The sequence below is a fragment of the Vidua macroura genome, chromosome 2, assembly GCF_024509145.1.
Source record: "Vidua macroura isolate BioBank_ID:100142 chromosome 2, ASM2450914v1, whole genome shotgun sequence".
Lineage (NCBI taxonomy): Eukaryota > Metazoa > Chordata > Aves > Passeriformes > Viduidae > Vidua > Vidua macroura.
Genome location: NC_071572.1, coordinates 85,428,117 through 85,455,202, shown reverse-complemented (window position 1 = coordinate 85,455,202; position 27,086 = coordinate 85,428,117). Strand labels below are relative to the sequence as shown.

At 33.5% G+C, this 27,086-nt stretch overlaps 1 protein-coding gene across 1 annotated transcript in view; it reads right to left on the bottom strand.

Annotated features, from left to right (window-relative positions):
* CNTN5 (contactin 5) overlaps nt 1-27,086 on the bottom strand; it is a 238,293-nt gene that overhangs the window by 121,087 nt on the left and 90,120 nt on the right. Inside the window, exons 7-11 of the mRNA XM_053969809.1 lie at nt 25,906-26,008; nt 11,435-11,616; nt 4,465-4,601; nt 2,791-2,920; nt 489-639 (exon numbers count right to left, since the gene is read on the bottom strand). Of these exons, the coding sequence (XP_053825784.1) occupies nt 489-639; nt 2,791-2,920; nt 4,465-4,601; nt 11,435-11,616; nt 25,906-26,008 (703 nt within the window). The remainder of the gene's footprint in view (nt 1-488; nt 640-2,790; nt 2,921-4,464; nt 4,602-11,434; nt 11,617-25,905; nt 26,009-27,086) is intronic.

Sequence of the window (27,086 nt, the reverse complement as noted above, 5' to 3'; positions counted from 1 at the left end):
GAAATTACCAGTATAATTAAATCCTATAATGGAATTATATTTTCCTTCTCTGAATCATTTTAAAGCTATTCTTACATAGACTTCCATTGTGATCAAGCTTATTAAAATTATTTCAAATGAATAAGCACATTTTATGTCTTCCTGAATACCTCAGCCTTTATGCTTTTGATACTTTCATACGCTAAATCTGTAGTACCTCTACAGAATAATTGAAAGATTTTTGAAATTAATAACAGAAAATAGAGACAAAACCCCACAAAATAACAATACGTTTTCATCTCTCTGCATCTCTGAACAATGTTAAAGTTTTTCATTTCAATATTGTGGAAATTATAAAGTCACTACAGTCTAACAAATCAGCTTGACAAGATAATTATGCCATACTCAGGCTAATGTTCAGCATGTTCTTGTCACTTGCTGCATTTTCATATCATATCACAGAATTCAACATGCAAACACAATTTTAGTTTACCAAACAGACTTCTGACCTCTTATTCTCCCTTAACACTTTGTCGCCTTTCTTCCAAGTGATAGTTGGCTTTGGAGAGGCTTCTGGCTTGCACTCAATGACAACTTCTTGGCCTTTGGTAACAATTATTGTTTTCCTCATTTGATTGAGTGGGAAAGTGGGAGCTGAAGCTGTTAAAAAGAAGTAAATTAACTATACAGAGAACAATCAGAGCCTTCTGTTTCATTGTGTTCTAATAGAAGATTAGAAAAATATATTGGGTTTTGGGAATAGCATCTCAATTTCTCTCTTTGAAATTATTTTGTCCAAGTTGAAATTTTGCAAAACATTTGGAATCAGCAGCCAGGATTACATGGTAGGTTTATAACTTAATCCAGCTACAGATTCATGAGAAATCTTTCACATCAGCAGATTAGAGTAAAACTACTTATGAAATCAAGTAACTTTAGAAATTAAATAATGCAAATGTTTTAGCTACACTTTTCCCATCTTTTTTTTTTTTTAATCAAGAACTTGTTAGAGGTAAATACTTCAAAATGAAACAAAGTTTTAATTTCACAACAATCTGAAATGCACTCTCTAGAATTAATGCTTACAAAAAATATTACTATTAGAGAATTTTTTTTGCTTTCACTTCTTATATTTCTCTGAATACTGGGAATTTCAATATGCAAACTTCTTAACAGAAGATATTTAACCATGTCTTGTTCTTAGGATTTCACTTTTTAAGAAGTCCCATTGTTTACAAACAAAAACTAAGCTAATAAATGCATTAAAAATGGCTTAATTACTGTAATTTCACACCAAGAAAGGACATTAGTTCTCAAGTGTTTGTGTTTTTCTTGAACTACTTTTATAAAGTCAAAGGCCCCTATCTCATCTATACCTCACCTCAGCTACACCTCAGCTACACTGGGACGTTATACGTCATTGCCTCAAATATGTAGGATTTTCCTAACATTATTTTGGTTAATGCTCATGTCAGAAATATTTATATGGACAATTTATTCTGCTCTTTTCCCTTTGGTAAGGAAGCAAATTAAACACAACTGCTTCTTTAATGCAATATTATGGTTAGAATTTAACATGGGTACAATCTTAAAAGTGAGAAAATGAAAAGCTAATTTTACTGCAGCAATATATGGGGCCTATTTCTAATATTAAAGAACATCAAAGAAAGTCTGCAAGTACCTGATATACTAGGTATAACTATTTTATAACACATACAAAAAACAGAGCCAGAGAATGCTATAGCCAAAAGGTTTGCTGAAAGAATCAGAAATGACCAAAAAAAAAATGATGAAAAGAGAAGAATCACTGGCCTTGACTTTTAATTTTGTGGCTATAAAGAACTGATTTTATAACTTATCAGTGAAATTCTAATGTTGGCCAGCTAGGAAATAGCTGAAATGTACTAGAAAGGTTATTTACCAAAAGACTCAAATGTTAGCTGAAACACAGTATATTTCTGCAATTATAGCTTTGTTACTCATTTGACTAGGAGTTTATAGGAATGATTTTCATGTGCACTTCTAATCTCTGCTATGGCCATTAAATAACTTTGGTGGACACCTTTCTTCCTGCTTCATCATACTCTAATATCTTACAAGTCTGTCTCAATACACTGGAAGGGTACTTATCACTATTGTTCCATTGCACGTTGTTACAGTTTGCTTTAAGGAAAATTAGAGTGTTCAATTAACACCTGCTTTTCATTTTGTTCATTAACTACCTGCTTCAGCTTTTGGATAATGACATTTTCATCATATTTCCAGGTAACACTATGTAGTGTATTTGCTTTTCTGTGGAGGATATTCACCCAAGTATGTAATTTATATTATTCAATTAATTTTGATGATTTCATAAGAAGTTTTTTGAAACTAAGATCATGCACATTTGAATTACCTTTGAATTACCTTAATTACCTTTGAATATTTGCCAAAGTACAAATAAGAAGTTATTTTTAGCAGAGATTAAAATACATGTACTTCTTTTAAATTTCATCTCCTGCATGTATGTTTGAGGGAGTAAAAAATATTTTTCCATTTATTTGAACTGAAATAGCTTTATATGAGAAATATTCACAAAATGTTACTGAGTCAGTTATGTATGAATGACAATTTTTGGTTAAGAGAAGGCCCTATGCTCTCTGGGGCAACAAAGGACTCACACACACATAAGTATCAAGAATAAAAAGACACCACTTTTATCTGCTCTGCTGTTTGGACTGGCAGAAGCTGCTTCTTGTCACACCAGTCTTAGAAAAGAATGAATTCTCAAAAGGGGAGAAAGGAACAGTTTATTCTTTTCCAAATACTCACCTAAAATCTTCAGCTCAGCGCTGGCATAAATCGTACCATACTTATTTTCTGCTAAGCACTGATACATTCCAGCATCTGAGACATTCACACTATGGATCATCAGAACACCATTAATCATCTCAATCCTGCTCTGTAATAGAATTTAAAAAAATAATAAAAATTATTCTATAAAAGCAAAAAGGCACTGGAAAATTGCTGTGTTATTAGCTTAATGGGAAGCAACAGAAAAGGACCTAAAATAAAACTGAGCAACAAGTTTCCTTGGGCTTACCTTTTTCTTGTAATACAAGAAGTTATAAGAATAAAAAGTCAAAAAAAAATTTGACAGTAAATATTTTCAGATAAATTCACTATATGCAAAGCTTCCTTTTTTTTTTTTTTTTTTTTGGTTTGTTTGCTGTTACCCTTACAAGATTTTTAAAAGCAGCTCATCTTGGGAACATTAAGGAGGCAAGAAATCATTTGTGGATGTAATATGTCTGATAATCTTCAAATATATAGCAAATTTTTGGTCTCAGTCATGGTACTATTTTCATAAAAGGAGATATATGAAAGATTCCTTGCATAAGTAAGAATTAAAGGGTCCAATTGCTTTCATCATTAGTACAAATTTCTAATTTGAAAGGCCCACTAGCAGAATATAATTACCACAACTGGAAGAGAAGGGAAATCAATAGCTGTTTATGGAAGGGAGTATTTAATGAAGCTATAATATGAATAATTTGAACTACTATAAACAACTCTAAGTTTCATTATAACAGTTGTTGTAAGTTAAAATTGATAAGGCATAAATTGTTTGGGAATGCAGAGGAAACTATGATAAAAAATTCACTTTGTTGTAAGCCCTCACCCAGCTCAAAGTAAAATTCAATTTGAAATTTCAGAGCCTGGAGAAACGAATGGTTTGGAAAATCAGAGAACCAAAAAGTAGAGATATTTAAATTGCTTCAATTTCAACACTAATAGCTCCATCTAAAAAGGCAGAAATGAATAGAGTAACCTTATTTTCAATGCCTCATAGCTTCAAAAGTAAACTGTTTTTATGTTTCCTTTCTGGTTGTTTGCATAATTGGTTGATGTTCCCAGATAGATAGAAGGGACATTTTCTGGAAAGGAAGACATTACATCTTTTATATTCATAAATCCATTCTGTGAGTTAATTTGCAAATATAGACATTTTCTCCCAGAATCAAACAGCTAGCTTTATTTTAATCTGGAAAAATAGATTAAATAAATTTACAAAACTTTTAATTACTCTAAATAATTTAGACAATCAAATTAAAAGGTATTAGGCAAAAAACCCACATGATATGGGATGATTCTTTGATGATGCAGTGAGAGAAAGACAAAAAAGTGAAATAAAAGACCGACCATGCCATCAATGGTCTCTTAAAAGAAAAAATATTTTTATTTATGTCTAATTCTAAATTATATAAGTTGAGTATAGTTAAGCACTTTACATTCTAGGAATCTTACATGAACCATTTTAATGGTCTTCATGATAAGTTCTGTTACTTGTAGAGAGCTGATTGATTTGAAAATGTAATGGTCATTGTATTTTTTGAATTAACCAAACAGTAATTTCTGAAGAACTTTTCAGTACTTTCTTTAACTGACTTTATCTGAATGAAAGGAGAAGCATCCAACATACAGGTGACTCCTTGTCTAGTGTACCTGTGGCCAGAGAGGAACTCCATTTTTCAGCCAGCGATAAGTGGGCCTTGGCTTTCCAGTGGCTTTGCATTCCCATCGGAGCTGATCTCCACTGTCTAATTGGGTGTCATTGAGTTTCTCCACCCAGTGTGGGTAGGCTGCAAGAAAAAATTGCCATGTTAGCTCAAAGATTATAAAGTGGTAAGTCTCTAGCTGATGTGCAAAGACCTAATCAATTAAAAAGCTTAAATTAATGGCCTTTACAAGACTTACATTACTCTCAGAACAAAGCACGCTAGAAAAAAAAAAGGCCGAAATCAAGGCCCAAAATCAAGACAGACAATAAAATAAATAAAATTAACAAACTCCAAACTTTAAAGGAAGTGCTGTAATGGTACCAGGTAGTGAACAGCAATATGACCAACAATAGAAACCTGCCTGATTTAATAAAGTCCAATGGATTAAGTTGTAGAACTATATATTATTGAATTAATTATTCCTGAATTTAAGACAAATGTTTGGTAGTCACAATAGAACTTTTAATAATTCACAAAGTCTAAGATATTTGAATTGTGGTAAGGAGGTTAATTGTCATGGGCTGTGTTTTATGTAGTTTTCTCAGTTTTCAAGGAAATAATTATTTATTTAGCTAGAAGTGATTGGGAATTTGGAAGGTATTTGCACATATTTTTGTTAAAGTGTCCTAAGTTTAATTCATATTTCAAGGGAGAAAATGTGTTTAACATTTTTAAGCAAAGAACCCATGAGATTTCCAGCATCCATCAGGAGCACAAATTACACAGTAAATCAATCTTAAACCGGTTGTTTTTTTTTAAGGCAGACAGTTGATAGCTGTATATGTGATCACTAGTACGTAACTTTCATGAAATAATCCATCAAAATCAACAAATATTTTTTTCAGAGAAGTAGAACTTTAATGTGGCAGTCAATCAGATAGCTATTTGTAGGATCCTATAATTTGGGAAACATTATATGACTCAGTGAGAAACCAAGCATTGATATGCAGAAATAAAAATGTATGCTTAAAAGCCAGCTTTTGGGTTTCATATTGTATCACTTTCTATAACACAGAGGGTGATAGATGATAATAATAAACTTGAGGATATCAAATGCTGGTTTGGGATTTTTTTTTTGTTTGGTTTTTGTTCTTGTTGTTTGCTGTTTTTCCAAATCATAAAGAATAAATAGCTAAAAGACATTGCTAAAGGGAGGTAAAATTCTGCATGGTGTGAATAGAAGTCCAGATCTGTCATAACAAAGTCTCTACTTCAAATGACAGATAATTGATAATGTACTTAAATATGGGGAATTGAGTTTAAAAATAAATCTTTGAGTCTAGCTGGTATTTGACTGGTCATCAATCAAAGACATGAGAAGATATGAAAAGGCATGACAGGTGACTAACTGCTTCTAGCTTACATCTTGTGCATGGGTGATAAAGAAAGTGAACGAGGTGTCTATCATTCCTAAGCAGGGAATAGTCTGCTTCAGAGTGCCAGACCAGATGTTTGTCAGAAGCTGGGAACATATTAGAATAAGTATCACTCATTTCCTTTTTGGAGGAAAACAGAGAGACTGACCCAGCCCCACTCCCAAACCCAAGACCAAAAAAAACACTGCTTCCTTATTCCTCTTATTACAGTCAAGGCAATGCATGAAATTCTCTACATGTGCTCTGCTGTGCTGAATTTCTTCTTTCTGAAGTTATAACAAAGGGTCCCACAAAAATCTGCAGAAAGAAACAGGTTTTGGGAGTTTATTTGTTCTCTGCTGTCCTAAAAATATAATATAATTCCATTGCATAGTTGCTGTTCTCATTTTGAGTGCTTCAATATGCAAAGGAAGCATGCTGAGAAGAAATTGTTTCCTTTGAAAATAACTACATTAATATGATTCTGGAAGATGAGACAGTTAAATGTGTAGCAAAAAAGTAATAAAAGACAGCCAGTGGTACCATAAAATCATGCTGTTCCAAAGAGGAACTAAACTGTTGCTATTTATATATTTATTTTCATTATTTTGCTTTTCCGTAAATTTTACTATTTGACCCAAAACATATATAGTCTCACATTTCTATGTTGAATTTGAGCTCATCATGAACCAGAGTGTCTAGAAAAGGGTATGCACATTTTTACACTGAAACAAAGCTGCCCCAAGCCTGCCTGCAGACTTGTCCTCTTCAGAACTGCTGCTCCCTACCTTTTGTCTGTGGCTGTCTTGCTAACGCAATTGTGCCACAGGTTTTCTTCTGAAACTACAAACTTGCAAATCACAGTGGTATGACCAACTGGTCAGAACAACCTTTTTCCATTAGTTGAGGTATTTCTACTCTAAATTTTCTCCTCGTAGCCTAAATGGCCTTTGGAGTCAGATTTTTCAAGCTGTTGAACTTGCCATCAATGAAGGCAAGATTCCCTCCCCTTTGAGAATAAAGCAGCAAATAGGTTGATGTAGCTGGAATAGAGCTAAAAGTATGATTGAGAGAAATACTGTTCATCACTTTTTGGCTTCTATTTCTCTCTCTACGTACTCCTTACTTTATCACAGAGAATTCCCTCTCTGCTTGTTAGCAAGGGTCACTCCCCATAAAATCATAACCCTTGTTCTAAAATCCTATCAGTACTTTTAAAGTTGAAGCATTTAACTGAATGTACAACCTCGGACTCAATGTACCGGTTCTGGGTCTTTTTTTTTAACAAAAAAGATATATGTGTATGCAAACAAAACATTCCAGAATCACACTTTAAATAGAAAATTTAGCCAGATTTCAAAAGTAACAAGTCATTTTTTTCCTTATAAATGCAACATGCTTCTTGGAAAAAAACAGGTGTCTGCCTGTTTTTTAATCTGTCCAGTGAAGAGTTGACTGTGAAGAGTTGACTGTGAGAAGGATGCATTATAGTGTTCAGTAGTCTTTACAAGTGTTGTGCCAGAACTCTATCCAGTGTTTCTGAGATTTTTAAATCACCATCCAATCCATGATTTATTTTATGCTGCATTTCTGCACCTGTTTATTCAAGCATGTCAGAATGTTTTACAAACATAAATCGGCAATAAATCTGCAAGCTTACAGGCCAATTTTAAATCCTCTATGCAAAATGAAATTAAGGTGCAGAAAATTTAGATTATTTCTCAAAATTTTAAGCAGCTTTTTGTCTGACACAAAATAAGCAAAAAATTTTACATAGACAAATGACTTAAAATAATGTCCTAAAATGTGAATGAATACAGAGCTTGGAATGAAAAAAAATTATTTTCCTGTATATGAGATTACTTGGGAAGAATAAAGCAGAAAAAGCATATTGAGAAAGATAAGTGAATCAAGATAGAAAATTTAAAACTAATTTACTTTTTTTACTACAAATCTCTTCTCTTGCCAATTTTACTGTGTGGGACTAATGTCTAGTGGCAGGAGTGGAGTTTTTTTCCCATTTAGTTTTTATAGGGAAGAAATTAAAATAGATTTTAAAATCAGTATGGTCAGTTACACTGCATTACAGAATATTCCTGCTGTCAGATGCTTGTTCCATTCTTCTGTTATGGCAAGCCTTCCCTCCAGCTGCCAGGAAGGCACTACTGTGTGCAGGATGAGGGAACTGATACAGCCAAAAGAAAAACAGCCAAAAATGTGTTTTTATAATCACTTCACATTACCACCCCCTGCTGATCCTGGCACTAGTGGGTAGGTAACATAGCAAAGACCCAAAAATGTAAGAGTGAGAGAGGAACAGGAATTGGTTATACCAGTGCTTACCATTGGGGAAATGCTAAAATTTGAGAAGAAACAAAAAGGCTAATGGCAAATTTATCTGCTCGCATTTTAATTTTGTGCTCTCTTCTATTAATCAATTTGAGCTTGAATAAAGTTTCATGGAAACTTACAGAATGAGCAGATCACTTGGGGGAAAAATGACACCTCTCAAAATAGGTTGCAGTGCATAAGAGGATGCCTGGCATTGTAAAAATTATGTTTTTAATGCCTACAGCTGAATTTCCACTAAGTGCTGAGACTACAATAATCTGAAGTTGTCAGCATCTGTTGCGTTCTGAACAACATCCAAATTGTCAGCTGCATCAGGCAGTCATGGAGTATCTGGATTGCAGCAGCAGGTAAGAAGTGAAAAATCACTACTCTGTGATTAAATGTGACTAGACAGGCAGACTGGGTGTCCTGGGCTTTCTCGAAAATGCTCTGTGGTGACCCAGATCAGATGCAACTGACAGGATGAAGAAGATTCAAACAGACAGCCAGTGAGTTCCTACAGAGATATGCAAATTGTGAGACTGCAGTATGACACAGCTGGTCCTACAGACTGCTCTGAAATTTTACAAGAAACCCCTGGTAAGGAAATGATGGCCTACATCTGAATTTCTGAGCCAAAGTAATCATTGCCACCTGGAGGAATAAGATGTCAGTGAAACGACAGAGAGCTTACAGGTAAATAATTCATGTTGACTGTTGTTATGAACAAAAGGTACAGAAGAAAAGGCCATTTCAGATAATGCCCCCAAATCCTGCAACAGCAGCTGTTTAGCAGAGGAAGCTGAGAGTTTTGTGAAGTAACGTTTGGCTCAATTTTGTGCAGAAGCCTTCTCACACAAACCCTTTTACACCTCTGGAAAGAGTAGCCAAGGTTTGTAGGCCAGTGGGGAGTATTTTATCTTGAGGCCAAGGAAAGGCATTTCTGGGGGGTAAGTAAAGTCTGTGCTTCTTGTCCTGTGTATTGGAGGTCACTGCTGGTATTGTCCATCTGAAAGTCCTCTGTAACCTCTTCTGACCTTGCTGCCTGCTGATGCAGATAGGTGAAATTTAATGTGCTAGTCTCACATATCTGTTAATAGAGGAATGAGATAATATGAAGTAAAGTCTCTTCCTAAAACGTTAAAGAAGTTGTCCTAATATTATTGCAAAAAACACCAATGAGCTAAATTTGTGTTCTATGCCGTAAAGGCAGAGACACTAAAAATATAATTTAGACAATGGTGAAGAATGAAAAATTCATATTTCTATCCAAACAGAATAGGACAAAACCAACATTGTAAATATATTCCATGGACTTGAGCACCACCTTTATTTCTGCTTGAAGCAAAAGCTAATGAGAGATGAAGAGTTGTGTAGAGCACTACATCATATTTGCTGTCATTTTATACCACAAATCTGCATGGTGCTCCTGAAGAAAAAAATTCATTTCATAGCATCTTAGCTTCTCTCTTGAAGAGCACATTTTATATTCTTTTAACTTTGAAAGAGGGAAGCAGATATAATTATAACACTTTTATACACTGCTTTGGCATCTAGTAGTTTCACAGCTCTAAAAAACAGGTAGGAAGTGTATGAGCTGTGATACATCTTATAACTCAAATTAAATTTTCTGCATTTCTAATATTTTAAGAAACATTGTAGAAAAAGACCAGCTGCTAAATTCCCCTGGCCCTCACGTGCCTTGCAGGAGCTGCTATAGTTTCATTGAAGTAATTTATAGTAAGAATTTGAGAAATATCAGTGGAGTATTGTTATAGTAGGAGGCATAGAGTAGGTGGTGGGCTTTGACTGCTGTTTTCAGCCAAAGTCTTATAAAACCTTTGCTGCAAGTGCAAGATGGAAAATCTGAAATTAAATGCACAGACTGTCATCTTAACCATCACATAATTTTTCCAGCATATACAAAAAAATTGAAGACAAAAACCTTCCCTGGTCTCTAGGTGGAGAAGAATCAAAAGCAAGGAAAGAAGTATGATTCAGAGATATGCTGATACTCACTAAAATCAACTGAGTTGAGATAAAGACATAAGAAAGCCAGATGAGACAGAAAAATTGATTAGGGACCTGAAAATATTGACATATGTGGGAAATAAACTAAATATACTATCCTGGTCTATAGTTATTTGATGAAAGTGTGTAACAAAGACAGAGAACTCTTTATAGTTACTAATGGGGAGAAGGCATTAGGAGCCATGGGCTGAAATCAGGAAGAGAAAATGAAAACCGATTAAGAAGAGAACCATCTTAGACATATCCATTAATTTGAGGATCTATCTAAACTGCAGCATTTGGAATTCTACTGGCTGGGATCTTTGAAGACAGTTTGAAAGATCTGGTGCATACCCTCCCACAGAAGACCTTTTCTGCTAAGTATTTAAGGTTGTAGGGTTCATGGAATGATAGAAAGTAGTGTGGCTTAAATATATTAAAAGTAGTGGGACTCAAGCTTACATGTGATATATGCAAAACTTTGACATGTAAGTATTCATGGTATGTATGACATAGACTTTTGTTTCTAGACTCTAGAATGCAGCAACAGTATAACAGAATTCATGGGGTTTGTCACATATTTTTATTTTCAGGTTTCCTTTTTTATTTTCAATCTGATGCATGACTCAATCTTACTTTTATGGTCACTCAAAAATTTCTTTTGAGTCTTAGAAAATGTTGAACACTTTGTGAAAATCAGAACTTTTGGAAATTGTGCATGCCCAGATTGAGAATTTTCTGGAAGAAACAAATCCTTCTTAAGCTTTCATTCCAGTACAATGAGCTTGATAAAGCTCAGCACCCAAGCATGGCACAGTTAAAATGTTAATAATAGTGTGTTAATAATCCTAAAATTTCTCCAGCATTGTTTTCTGACAGATAATTCATATTTAGGTTGCATGTCATTGTTATATCCTAATGAAAAGAAATAGACTTTTTAAATTATAGTTATACTCTTTAATTAAAAAAAATAATAAATCCCACGTGAAATTGTATTTAAGTAAAATCTTTGAAGGAATCAATTTATGTTTCAGACCTCAATGCAATACTAAGGAATAATAATATATACCTTAATTCAAAACTATTGTTGGTATAAGGTGCATACTCCATATATCAAAGTATCTTGTTTCTGCTGAACCTTAGAATGCTTCATGTATGGCCAAAACCTTAAGTGTGGACAAAGCATTTCAGGACAATACTGTGTGCAGTTACACTTACTGTATACTTGTAGCTGTCCTCTGAAGACATTTCTTCCACGAGAGTTTTCAGCCTTACATTCATACATTCCTGAGTCCTCTAGCTGCACATTAGGTATTTCAAGCACAGCTTGGGATTTTCTCAGACGAGCTTTACTTGGATTATGACCATTAACCTTCCTCCAAGAGATTGTTGGAACAGGGCTGAAATATTTAGTAAAATTAATGTTAGCACTCTTCTACTATTGAGAATATACATTCTGTTATCTGGTAGTTTAAACACTTAATAATCTAAGTAGCAATAAAACATAATCACAATTAAGGTTCATATAATGGTTGATCTAGTTCACTTTCTATAGGGAATCCTTAATAAATGGATTGCTACATGGAATGTGTCTCTTTCATCCACAGGGGAGGCTGTTTTTACTGAGATCAAATAAATCACTTGAAATCCCTTTCTCTAGAGTTTCTTTAGCACTCTGTGCTTTACTCCTGAATGCTGCCACTTGATAGGTCAACAAAAATAATTTTGAAACTTGGATGAACTTAGCAAATTCCAAAACACGGCAATTTTCCTGCAATGAAACTGCAGTTCAGGTCAACCATTGAAAAGATCTGTCTAGGTGGGGAATTTCTTTCTTGGGTAAATTTAAGTGACCACAGGTATGGAGACATTTTTCTTACAATATTCTTCAAATTGCAAAACTGGTTGTGTGACAAGACGTATTAATGGCACAGCTGTTCCTGTCTCACAGCATTACACTCTTGCTTGTGGCAGCAGAAGGGTTTTTCATTGCAACTTGCTGTTCCACAGAGGTCTGTGAGGACCCTGGGTCATTTACATTCATGCTTGAGGAAAAAAATGCATTAAGTAGTGTTTGCACTCATAAAATTTTATTTTTAGCTCAAAAACTCATCAGCCATTGTGCACCCAATGGTCCTTATGGTAGAGACATACATTTTTCTAAATATGGCAGGTATTTAAGAGGGAAAAAAAAATAGAACTATCAATAAAAAATATTTGATAGTGAGCCAAAAACTGAACTGATTCAGATACTCCACAAGAAGCTTGGAGGACACCATAAAAGAAAATGGAACTTTTTGAAAAACATATTTTGTATTTAGTTCAAGTCTAAGCTTAGATATAAACACAGGGCCTTTTGGCAGTTTACATGAGGAAAAGCACGTCATAATAGTTCAAATTTATTTAGTTTAAATTCAAAACTGCTATGAATTGCTGTCATGATTTGCTGACTTTCACTTGCTGTAAATGTATGAAGTTTCGTTAAGAATATCACCTTTCTCTTAATATTTCAAGGTATCCAGTTTGAGACACAAAAAATAAGCATGTGACAAGCAAGTTCTGGTTATTCTTCATGCAGTTAGAATCACATGCAGTAATGTGAATTACTGCAGTTGTACTCAAACTTGCAGACAAAATGCTACAAATTCTAGTACTTTATAGAGATTAAGACAATTTCCAAACTTGTAACTGATTATCAGAAGATTTGTCTAATTTTAACTCCTGAGTGTCACATATCATTGAATTCCATTGAGCCTATTAACATCCTTAACTTACAAAACCAACATATAGTCCCATATGGAATTAATTTTAATATACCAGAAAGAGAAAATAATTATTTCCCTTATCAGTTTGCTGCACTGATTAATTAACCTGACAAAATGAACTTTATTGTGAGTATGTATGTATTCATCTCTGACACATGGTCCCTACAATATCTTGTGATTATTGCAAAATGATCTTTTATCACTGTCCCCCACAGAAGAAATACCTGTATGGAATATTTTTTGTTTCTCCTTGCTAAATAAAACAGGTTGGTCTCTTTTCTTTCCAGCACTCCAATTATGTACATATTTTCTTTTTATAAATGTTTTTGGATCATGTGATGGGTGAGGATCATAAGACCTCTTTTTTTTTTTTTTTTTCTCTATCACACTGGAAACTTTGTAGCTTTCTCATTTTAACCTTAAATTAATTTCTTGAGAACTGATTTCAAATTATGGTGTCCTGTGGGTTTGGTTTGAGGACTCTTCTGCAGATTGTATGATTCTAATTTATAAAGGTTATTTCTTATAAGAAGTTATTTTACATACATTTCAGTTAGAAGATCAAAAGAATTTTCCATTCCTATCTAAGTACTTCAACATATTAAATTTGAAATATGAAGGACAAATAGGATGTTTTTTCTGATGCACTAATAAAACTTTCTGTCTTAGTCCCACTAGTTATGTTATTCCTTTCACATCTTTAACTACATATTTTATTTCCTATACTTTAATAGCTGTATGTATACATCAGATGTAGTACAAATAACAATCTTAGTTTCTTTTTCTCCCTTTAGCCCTCATATTTAATTTCTTATTGCACACTTCATTCTACTATTCAAATTTAGACTCTTTCTTTAGTGACTTGTGGAGATTGTGCAAATCTTCTGTTTTACATTCAGCTTAAAGAGTTAACTCCTTGTATGATTGTCCTCTTTTTATATGGAATATAATTGTGTCATGATTTCTGGCTGCAAAACATCCACCATGGACAGATAAGAGTTTAACTGATCATTATTTATCACAACAGAAATCTGCAGTAGGAATAGCAATTCTTTATGTTGGTACAGTGTAATAGGACTCAGCAACTGCTGCTTTATGACTGAAATGAGTGTGCAGATACACTTTATTTGGGACCTTAAGGGTGTCATTCTTGCTGCCTTTTGATAGTTATTTGGCCTTCAGCCTTGCTTACCATAAAATCAGTGGCAAAAATGCTTCTCTATTGTCATGGAGGAAAATGGGCTCTGCTGAATAGCATTAGTAAAAGGATTTTTTCGGTGGTGTATATTTCTGAGAAAAAGTCAAGAGCTTATAAACCATGAAAATTGTCTCATTTAGCTGCTATGAGATTATTCAGAAATTCATGTATTTGGAAAGTTTCCTTTAAACTGCATTTAACTAATTTTTTGAAATTTGTTTCTGTGTTTCCTGCAGCAAGTAAATGTGTATAACATGGCAAACACAGAGGAAACTGCTTGTCTGGGTCATTAGGAAGCATATTTTAAAACAACTCAGTTATTTTTTCATCAATATAAGATAGTAAGTGGAATTTTTCAAGGAGATAAAGTTACTTTAGCTGTGCAGATTTAATGATTTCAAAGGAAAGTACTCCCATATTGCAAATCAGTATTTGCAGACAACTTGTAATTCTGTCTAATGAAGCTTATTTTCCTTGCATAACTCACAAGTGACATATGAATATTACATCTGAAATAAAAATATATCTATACCTATTTCTCCTCTGTGACTTCCATGAGAATGAAATGAAACATATGAGTGAGGATGTGAAAGAATAAAATTGTGTGACTGTTCTAGAAAACTCCTAAAGTCCACCATAAAATCTAACTAACATATGCACATTTTTAATATTTTCAAATGATCCACAGCTTTTTGAAAAATAGAGTAACTGCAGAAGTATTTCTAGCATTAATATGAGTTTATGTTATATGCATAATTACTGAATCTTATAACCAATATAATACATTTCTATTTTGGTCTCAGCAGATATTTATGTGAATACAGTTTCCTTGTTTATTGTAACATCATTCACATTCACCTCCTGTGAATAAATTGATTTGAGTTTCATTTGAGTTCAAGGACAAGATTTCTCCTCACTTTTGGGAAAAAATCCTCTGAATATTACTGAATACTGCCACCAAGAAAAACCCTACTTGATTTCAGAAATACGATCTTTAAATTTGTCATTAATCTAGACAGAAATAAAAAACCTAAGTGGATCCTGGTGACTGTGATAGACATTAATGTGGTCTTGTACACTTTGAATTTGAAGAAAATATGAGTTATAATTTTACCTTTGCATTTCAAAGAGATTATAAGAGTCAGTTTTCAGCAGTATATTATTTGGGATGAATTGAATTAATTGGATTATTGGATTATTATTGGATTATTTGGGATGCTGTTGAATTAGTTGGAATTCTTCACAAGTTTCAATAAAATATTATTTTAAATAAAAACATTTTAAAAATTATTGGAAGCAATTCTTTTTTCCTGTCAATTTCATATGTGAAAGAATTTTATTACATGCCTAAAGTACATGTTTATTTTGGGAAAGGGGAGAATAAGAAATAAGAGTAATGCCTGAAATTTAAAATACCCTTTCCTTGGATCTGAGGTCTTAGGATTTCAAGAATATTTTAAATAGGAATGCATAGATTACTTTTTCTATACTTGGTTGGTACAGATTGATATTTTGAAATATTTTATCTGCTACTGTAATTTCAATTCTGCTCTGCATGATTTCTCTTTACCATGCATCACTGTTCTGAGCTGTGTCTTCAAACCCGCAGGTGCACATTATAATATATCCTGAAAACTTCTGCATGCCTTTGGGGACTAGAAGAATAATTTTTATTTTCTTATGCCTTCCTGTCTTGCAACTGTGTTAAATATCTTTAATTATTGTAGGATAAGTATGAGGGTTAAAATGTTGAGGACTATAATGAAATTCTCTCTTTCAGATGGTTTCCAGGAATGCCTATCAGCCATGGACATCTACCTTTAGAATGTCTCATATAAATCTGTTCAGAGTTTTATGAGACACAATAACCACTTTTCCTTTCATTTGATTTTTAAAAGATAGTTAGTACTCATGAAATACAGCAGCTGTGAGTGTGGTGGTTTAAAAATTAAAAGAGAATAGAAGCAAATGATGATGAGCTTGAAACCAGTGTGCAGGAACATGTCCAGGTCTTCAGATCTCTTCAACAGATTTTTGTGCTAAAAATGTCTATTTCATATGAATGTCATATATGAGTGTCATGTATTAATGTGGATATGCTTTACCACCACTATTAGCTTGTTCTTTATGGCACAGAGCAAGATAGTGTCTGCTTGGCTGCATATCCAGATCCACAGCATTTTCTTCACACTTTAAATTATGGCATGTTAGAGAATCTCTAGCATCTTAAATAGTGCCATGTATAAAAGTGATTAATTTTCTATAATGGTTCATTATTTGCAGTGAATTATACTCCAGAGTTCCTCTTTACTGGTTGATCAGAGACTAAACTGATGTCTCAATCTTCACACTTAACTATTCAACAGCTAAATTTAGATAATATAACTGTCCAATACCCTAAGTTAGATGATATGTTGGATGACAGTTTTGGTGATTTAATTTTTTTTTTCCAAATTCTTAAATTTGAGTTAATCATGAACAAATGAAGAACTGATTTCACCTGATGAAGGTGAAATCAAATGGGAACAGAAGAACCACAATAGGCAAAGGTATTGGTTTGACAAGTAGTGAGAAAAGTGGAAAAGCTATTTCACAACCTTTTGAGTTTGTATTTAAAAGTTGGGTAATGGTGTTTGCTCTTGATGAAATTGCAACAGCACAGGTAAAAATTTAATACAAAAGAGCTGAACATCTCTTCCTATGTATTCAGTGTTGTCCTCACTGCAAAACTCTATATTATATTCCTGTCATCATAGTATTGTGGATGGTATTTATGGATGGTATTTATATAGTGGGATTGAGGAGGTATTGAGCCATCATGCCTGTTAAAAAATAATGGAAATTTGCTCTGTTTTTACCTCAGCCATCCAGTAACCATTTTTTCTAGTCTCTGTATCACACTCTACCTCAGCATGTGGCTGGGGCATTCTGAAGTGGACATTCTTCTAAAAAATATTAAAGACATAACAGGTAAATTATCACCAGCCTGTGACTTGATCAAGGCTGTTGAGAAGAGAATCTGAAACAACTTGAAAAGCAAAAGACATATATGATACCTGCTGTTTTACTATAGGAGCTATTACCTGAAGAATCCATGATTTTAAGAGACAATGCTTTGAAGCAGAAAATTTCTTTGAAAAGATGACATGTGTTTGGCAGGTGTTCATACAGATCTTCAGGGCCACAGTACTACAGTAGAACTGTGTTTATTTGCCTTGTGTTAAAGCTATTTAATAACTTTGTGTCATTTCTCTCTTCTAAATTTTGCCCAGGCAGATTTTCTTTAGCTAGCACATTGATCTAGGATGTCCTGACTCTGCTGTACAGATATGACCAGCGTATGTGTGCAGATCCAGAAGATCAGGAAGACTAGTCAAAATAAGTCCAAAAATCCCAAAAATTGTGACATCTCATCAATATGGATGCAAATGTAAACACAAACCTAGCATGTCTGAAGAGTGCAAGATGGCTCTGAACCTGCTGATCAGACACAATTTGAAGACAATGAGTGTGATGATTTCCAGAAGTACTGCATTTAAGGCTCTTGTGCCATAGTACCATATACATTTATTTGTGGCAAATCCTGAAGAGAAACATAACAGTGGTAGCTCTGGTGACCTACTCCCGAGAAATGCTAGAATTTTTTTTCTTCTGATCCTCTCAGACTCTGACACAGAGAGAAAGTCTACACATATGCTTCTGGATAGTAAGTTTGGAATAATAATAATAAAAAAAGAACTCCTCCATCTTTAAACCTACAGTAAAGCTGCAAAACTGCGCAAGTTACTGAACACAATTTTTAGTAACATTTATAAATTTTCTTTGATGGTTCTGAGAGAGAAATAAAAGGGTTTGGTAATATTGTTTCTTCAAGAATGATGTTCTAGTGATGGGGACTTAGTTTAGGTTTTTTTTTCCCACTTCCATTATACCATATAGTAAAAGCAATCAAATTTAAATTTTAGATTTAGAGTGAGGCAGAATGAGGCCTGGGAGTGCTACTTGAGATTTACCAAAGAATCTTTATTACATTGCTATGAATTATTTCAATACTTGTAACAGTATCATAAAGCTTTTTAAAGAAAAATTCCACTTAAAAGAAGGCAGAAATAAATCCAGCCTGAAAACCAGGAACATAATACAGACTGGCTCTAGCACCTTATAACATAAATACTTATTCAGCATGAGCTAAAAAATGAACTTGAAACTGATTAAAGTCTTAGAAATATTTATTTAATACAAACAACATGTACTATCAAAGGAAAAAAAAAAGAAAGAAAAAAAAAGAAAGAGAATCCTGGATCTATTTTTGTCATATAAACAAACTCAATTTGAAGATGTCATGTCTGTGTTTAAAAAGGTTCCTTCCTCCCATCACAAACTTATCTTGAGGGGAAAGAATATCCCTACTCATAACATTGACAAATGTTGTTCTGTAGAGAGTGTTTATTTCCCTCTTGCAATTATTTTGTTATCAATAAAATTTAAAAGTGGCTTTCACAGCTTCTAGGTCTGGCACCTGATAGGATTAACAAAACATTTTTCCAGTAGAGAGGATTCGTGTGAAGGGACATGGAGTAACATGATTTTTTGTCATATGGAACTTAGAAACAGTTATTTCTATATCAATTTTTTTATCTATCATGAAGTTTCATTTTGGGCAATTAATACCTTAAACATTAATACCCTATGGCATGTTTTCTCTGTTTTAAAAAGAGAAAATAGACAATTCATGTCTCTGTGTCCTGTAGATGAAAAATAGAAGATCACGCTAAACCTTGGTTTTGATGGTAGAGGCAAATTACTACCTGTGGACTTCTACACTGTGAATTAGCTTGAAGCTTGAAAATGTTAATTTACTAGCATGCCTTGTTCCCATAGTAATTCTGCTATATGTAGGAAAAAAGACTAAATATTTCAATCCAAGTTCCAACAATGAATTGGATGTATAGCATCTAGAATGATTTACTTTATTAAATGCCAGATTACCTTTAACATCAAAGGTGTTTCTGTGTGCCACCATTATTGTGGGAAGAGGAAAGGACTGTTTTGTGTTCATGGAAAAGTACAAGTAGCTTAATATTTTCCAAAATACAATAACTAAGCAACTTCCAAGGCTAAATGCCTATTCCATGAGCTATCAGAATCCCTAGCAAGGAGGCACTCACTTCCCGAGAAGCTTCATACAGTTGTCCAAGGAAAAGACAGCTTATCCTCAGGAAGAAAAGTACAGATCTGCTGAGATATCCCAAATACATTGACAACACAACTGTCATACTTAGCTTGAAAAACAGTGAAGCCTGATTTGTATCCCAGATGTTGTTGTCCTTTTTTATTTTGTATGCATACATGTATATATATATATATATATATATATATATATATATGCCAGTGAAACATGCTCCGTTCCCAGGTTTATACCCACTCAAGGCCCCTGGGTTTCAGTGTAGTGCAGTTAACAGAGGTTAACTTTAAGCTGGAGTATCACCAGCCCATTAGCTCTCTACTCTTTAGCACAACACCAGGGCTGAAGCAAGATGAGGATTCATGCTGTTAAAAAGGAGACTTAGGTTAGATTAGAGACTGATCCCAGAATAGAAATCCTCATGAGACTTTTTTGTCACTAGATTACTGGAAAGGGGTCTGGTTACAGGAATATTTTGTCTGGTTCTCTTAGTTTTTAACAGGAGATTCCTCCTGCCAGGTCTGGAGGAAGAATCTTGGAAGACCTGTTCGGAAATATTCAAGACCAGTAGGTAATACTGGATTTGCCATCATTGCTTAGGTACTATACTCACTTATTCAAACACTTTGCCTTTATTTCTGCATATTGAAAAATATTTAGTAAGTTCTCTCTACACAGATTAATAGAATGGTCTGAGTTGGAAGGAAACAAAGAGTATTGATTTCCAGCCCCACTGACATGGGCAGGGACACCTTCCTCTAGACCAGGTTGCTCAGAGCCCCATCCAACCTCATTTCAAACACTTCCAGGATGGTGCATCCACAATAGGTATATAGTCTGCAATGAAAATATTGATAGTGACATGAAACAAATAATAGACTTTCTAATAAAAGCTTGAAGATCAATTAGAAAAGTCTGGTAAAAGGAAAACAGGCACAGAAGGTAACAAAATACTATATTTAATGGATTTAAAGCTTTGAGACATTTATTAATTTGAATTGATTCTGAGTTAATTGTTTCAATAGAACATTTTTGAATGTTTCGTAGATTAAAAGTCACTAAATTTCATTAATTTGTGTGACTTAAATATATGTAGCTTCACCTTCTTTTTACTTCATTTCATTTAGAAAGCAAGGTTTTTAAAAGGACTTTCAGCTGAGTTCTTGCAAGCCCTACTACATAGGGGATGATTGTGTACAACTGAGCTATAAAACCCTTCCAAACAAAGTTAACAATAGAATTATTAAGGCAACATTAAACATTACAAAATGAACAACATGTGTATCAAAACTGCTTCATTGTAATTCAGTAATAAAATAAATAAATATTGTTAATTTATTCCTATCATTAACTAAGCATATTAAAAAAAAAAACAACATAGTTTTGACATTGCTATAATGAAATAACCTAGCAATTAAAAAGAATGTTTGTATATTACGTGTATGTTACCATTGTACAGAAATAGCATAAGCATAAAATAGTCTCTCAAAAATACAGAAAAACAAGCAAATAAGAAAAATTGTCTGTCAGCACTGTTGTTTATTGATGCTTTTGATTCAAATATCTATGTGTTGATCTATGTGGTTTAAAAATAAATATAGTATAAATTAATGGATGCATAATTTTTTTTTTGTTTTTAGCAAAACAATCCTTTTGGCAGTCTATACAGCCCTTATTTTAAGAGCAAAGATTGAAAACTCTGGTAATCTACAAGTACTGCAATACCCCAGATTTTGTAATTTGTTTTAATGAGAAATAAAAGATGATTACTCACTCAAAATTGGCTGCTGGCACTATCATAATACAAATTCTATTTTTTTTTTTCTGACTAGAGCTAGAAAACCAATGAAATGTGACTTTTATATGGAAAACAAAATAGAAGTCTGGTGCACAAACAAAAATGCACTAAGGAAAAGATTGAAGTGTGTGGGTCAGGTGGGGTGTGTGCGTAATACACAGTTTAAAATTTAAAAATCTGTGTGAAAGAGTGAGAGTAGAATTATTCATATAGAAGCAAGAAGACAACTTAGGGTTATATGCCAGAAAGAATAATAAAGGTAAACAAATAAAGATGTTTCTGACACTTGCACTTTTCTTTCCTCTGTGGCCAAGGGTCTGAGCTCATTGAAGAGGGCAGGAACTTACAGTTTTTCATGTCAACTTGGATAAACCAATTCTGTATCATTTCTCAGACTATGAAAACTTGTTCATTTTGAGGCTTTAAAAAAAGCAGTACATTTCCATCTATACCTGCTGTTAAGTCCCATATTTAAAATAATAGTGTTAAAATTACTTATGAAGAGTACTTGGCTGGCTGTCACCAAAGTGCTTCATTATTTAATGTGTCATATAGTGAGGATGGAATTTAGAGTCCTTTTGCATATCAACAGCATTAATTTAATCTCTTTTTAGTGGGCAGCAAAACGAAGGCACCAGAATTATTTCTTTGAGTGAAGTACATGAAAAAAACAAATTAAAAAATGGACCAGTTGCCTCTAGATTTTCCTGAAAGCGAAGTCAGTAACATTTGAGAGAAAATTAAAATGGCAACCTACTGTCACAAAAGGCAGTGTCTGAAAAGTTGCATTTCTGGAGCAGGAAAAGCCAGGAATGCTGTAATTTGTGCAAGTGTCAGCTAGGAAAATTACATCTTCTTCACCAGAACGTTTCTGAAGAACAAGGTTGTGATCTGTCTTCCTGATTTACATAAGAATTCTAAGGTCTGACACTGAAATGGACATAAAAAATCAGGATTATCTGGACTACAAACAAAAACCTCATTATCCATTAGCTCATTTATTAGTTTTGCAAAAAAATTAACTTGTCTTTTTAAATAAGAGAAGACACAAACAGTGAAAACTATTTTACTCAAAAGCAAACATTAACATATTGCTGTTTAGAATAATTTTTATTAATTTCATTATTTTGAATTCTTCCATTCAGATTTCTTCTTTTTCTTTTCAATTATTTATTTTAACAACATTTTATGTAAATACTAATGAGGATGTAGCAATTTTGTAAATTAAATAGAAGTATTTCTGTTATTGTGAAAAGTTAAAAATAAATAGACGATGTTAATACCTTGTTATTGCCAGTGGTTTTTTTAGCATGTTTTTTTAAAAAGAATGACCCCCTGTTTTGTTAGGGAACAAAAAAAATTCAAGTATTTCTAATAGAAATTACATAATTAAATGGGTGGCAGAAAACATATCTGTATGCTATATATAGTTACATATATGAAAAATAGATGTAACTGAAACATAAGTTGTTGTGTAGATGTGGCAGTGAATATGTCTATAAAAGCAGCCTTGGGCCAACATATATATCCAGCACAAAAGGTCACTAATTGCAAAATGCACACTCTGATACATATGCAGTAAATTTTATTTGGTTCCTCTGTTTTTCATGTCTTGTTAAACCTCAGCAGTAAATCACTGATTTATGCAGTGACTTCTTAGACAATGACTGATGCTCATGATAAGAATTGTTATCTTGTGCAAATTAGATAATCTTGAGATATTTCACTCCTGCATTACTTTGAATTCTTTAGCAGATACAAAGTCTATTTGTAAATGGCATCTGTAACATAATATTTTCACTTGAAACTAAATCAGCTACATATGCTTGGGTCAGAATAAAATCCTTCTCAGAAATTTTTTCTCTGTCAAGCAATTAAGATATTTGACTTTAGGTTGAAGACAAAAGCTTCAGAGCTTCAATTAATTCAATTCTATTTAATTCAGCCATAGTGACTGACAGTGCTAAATAAACATTATTAATAAATCATTAGTCAGTAACTAAAGACTAGGCTCTTCCTGGAATATTTGACGAATGTCTACTTCAGGAAATCTCACTGGAATGTTTGTCATTCTCACAATTACAGTGGAAAGAACAGAGTGTTTCAGACAGCTAAATTAAAGCATGAGAAAACCAGCAGCATATTGGTTTTAAGACTGTAATAAACCCAGTGTTATTTGCAACAAGAATTCAAAATATCAAGTTTCAAAATACTAAATAAAAATTGAATAAATTAGTTGTTGATTCAGTTTAGCAAATGGGACCCATGGCAATGTAACAAGCAACAACTCCTAGAGGGCATTAGGAACAAGAAATGGGAACAAAAAAAGAAAATTATGAAATTGAATAGGAAATTTGATGCATTTCTACTTCTCACCCCAGCCTCCAGGTTTCAAATAGTGCCTGAAATGTCATTCATGTAATTATTACCATATCAAGTTGAAAGCAATTTCAGCTCAGCTGATTTGATTGTGCATTAATGGCTGGGAAAAGAAGATAAGGAATGTGCATGGTAAAAATAGCTGCCCATTATTATAGCAGCAAATGGGGTCTTATTAGGTAACCTTAAATTCTTTCATCATTCAGGTAGTCTTGATTTTTTTTGTTTATTAAAGAATAACACGGAGTAAAAAATAGGAAATAACCTAATTGAAGTCCTTCCTGTCAACTTCACCTTCCTCTTTGAATAGTGATTGAAACTTATCTCATGGTGCTGAAGGTGGAAGATATCAGTAGGTCTGTTTACTGCAATTTAATTCCAGTAAAATGAGGAAAATAAGTAATATGTTGGTTGCTTCTTCACCCATAGCCTGGAGTCTAAAAGGGCCTCATTGTCAACTATTGACTTGGCAGTGTTTCTGACAGGAGAGAGCCTGGAGCCATCAGCCTCTACAGAGCAGCCCTTTTCCTCATTTCTTTCAGCATCTCAGGGAATCTCTCAATTTATTGCTCACCTGTCCTCTGTCACGTACCTCTTTCCTCATCTTTACTACATAAAACATAAGTCTTGTGTTCTACCCTACAAAAGTTCTTGTCTCACATTTGTTTTCTAAACTACTGCTTACATTTATGTTGGGACTGAATTTGCAAAAGCTGCTGTCACTAATGGCTCCCTCCACGTGGGCTATGGTCTCCCAGTTTTTGTTTGGACTGGTTTGGCTATGTCCTTTTTCTTCATGAACTTCACTGAATCTAAATATATAAAACTGAAAAACTTTTTCAGAATTTCTCTTTAATTATTTGTGTATAATTTCTGTTGACCTGCACACAGAGAGCATCTTGGTATTGGTCAAACATAAAAAAACAGAAAGAGAGAGTAAGTTTCAGACATATATCATCTAGTCAGAAATTAAGAATTGTTAAGAGAAAAATCTGAACAGAAAAAATCCAGTGACCAGTGACACATGAAGATCAAAAGGACTATAAAACACCTAAAAAGCCCTCTCAGGTAGAAGAGACAGATTTTGAAAAGTCACTCTGAAAAATGAGACCTGCTGAACAAGCTGGAGGAATGATCCTCAGGAAACCAGACTATTGTCTTAAAACTCCTAACCTCCTATATTTTGCTACTCCTTAGGTAAATAAGAAGAATTGGTATGCAAAATATAGGATTTCTCAGACTAACTCTTCTGTGAAATTCCTCCAAAGAAGTTACAAAGACAAATCCTTCCCTTTTTTTTAATCAAGGCCATGCTGTAAGAAACTTGTATGCTTTTTGATAAGCCATGAACTATAAAAACAAGCAGGATATATGATATTTAGCAGCATAACTTTGGAAACTAGGGGGAAGATGTCCAAAAGAATATCATTATGAATAGGAACTGAAAAGAATTCAATAGAGTGAGATTTTTATTCAACACACCACACAGAATTTGATGAGGTATTTTGGAAAGAACCCTAGCTGTTATAATTTTTTATATGTCTCTAGAGAAACATCACTGAAGGAACATCTGTTTTTAGCAGCATATATGTGAAGAAGAAAGAATATCTCTGAATCACTAGAAATTACTCTTAGTTCTGTCTGCCTGTATACAATCATTGCCATCCTTATTCTTGGGAACAATCATAATAGTAACTTGAGTAACTAATAGTAATTACCACTACAAAACTGAAATGTTATCAATTTCATCCTGTATTCTGTAATCTGAATATTGTATAGAAGTAATTTTAGTTTCAGTTTCTCAAACCTTTCTCTCCCTGAACTCTTTTATCTACAAACATCTAAAAACCCCTTGACATGAATAGCAAACACTGTAGTGTTATTAGGTCAGGTAGAAACTATAGAGTGGGCGCTGCCACAAAGTGTGTTAAGACATGATCAAGACATTGTGCTCTTAGTTTTGTGTATAAATTATGAATATGGGGGAGGGGAGAACACTCTGCTAATATTGTTTATTCTCCAAATATGAAATTTGTACAGGACAAACTCTAATTTACTGGTTTATAGTATCCCTGTGAATCAATGGATGTGAGTCTGGTAAAACTTTCAATTAAAAAACCTTTCTGCTTTTTGTTTAGGAGATTGGTACTTTTCATTCTGACAGAGACACTGTTGACTGAATTCCTGACCACAGAAATGGCTGGGCAGGGGGTTCATAATTGGCTACTTCATCAATTGGTTATTTTGAGAGTGCAGTAAGGACTGTCTGTAAAACTAAAATCCAGCAAAATAATGAAACCACAAACCAGTCATGTTTCATCTTAATAAACAATGATATTTTATTATGAAAGAATCTTTACTTACTTTCCAAGTGCAAAACACTCCATCTTAACAGTAGTTCCCCTTGCAGCTGTAAGTATGTAAGGAAAATGGACTTCAATTTTTGGTTCATATTCCCCCATCACACCTGGAAAATAACGAATGTTTAAAATATGAAATATCATCAGTTTTCCGTTATCACAGAAAGATACGTGGCCTGCTTTTTAAATCTGTCCAGCAGTAAAGCTGGTAATTGATGGAGACAGCCTCACTTGATCTGATGAGCTGTGCCCAGGTCCAGTATATATACTAAAATATACTCTTGAGTTTACCAGCAGCACAACATTGAGCTCAAAGAAAGGATTTATTTTTTTCAAATTTGGGTTAATATTTAAATTTTTAAAGATTGAAGTGGGCAATCAATAGAAAAGTAAGGATTTTCATAGACCAAATCTTTGTTTACTAGCACACTGACAATTAGACAAATAAATCAACATATCATCCTGTGTTTGACTGGGGATCTTCTAAGATCAGGGAAAAAAACCCTCATATTATGTAGAAGCATTTGTGTACACAGATACAAACTCAGACATGTAGACATGCAAAATTCAGTTATGTCATTTTCAGTGAGACTTTCAGTTTGGAAGTAGATTTCTTTTCAGGACAACACTTTAAGTGCTGTAAGATAGCATTCTAGGAAATGGAGAAACATTCAGAAATGGGAAAATATAAAAATGGAAATTAATAATGTTATCTCAGATTTGCTGTAGAGAGATTGACAACTTTGGAGAATCACAAGACTTTAGGAAATGAGAAATCAGTAAGGAAATGGAGATATGTTTTATAAGGTGAAGTGAAAAATTTGTATTTGATGCCACTTGGAGGAAATATCATAACTAGCATGGAAGGAGAAGAATATGACTCTAACAGCTGTGTTTGGTTAGATGGAAGGTAGGAAATAGTTGGGAACAAAAGGCTGTATTTAACAAAGTAAGAATTGTTCCAATTTTTAGATGAGGAAAACTGAATAAAATCTGACTTATTGGAAAAGTAGCAACAAGACAAGTCTAAATCTATAAAAAATCAATCAAGATTCTCCAAAAAAATCTAAAGCAAGCAAATAGGAACAAGAAATGAAAAGGCAGGAAAGAAAAGAGATCTCTTATGCGAGAAAGAAAAGAAATGAGCATAAGAAGAAACATGGAAGTAGAGGAGTACAAGATATA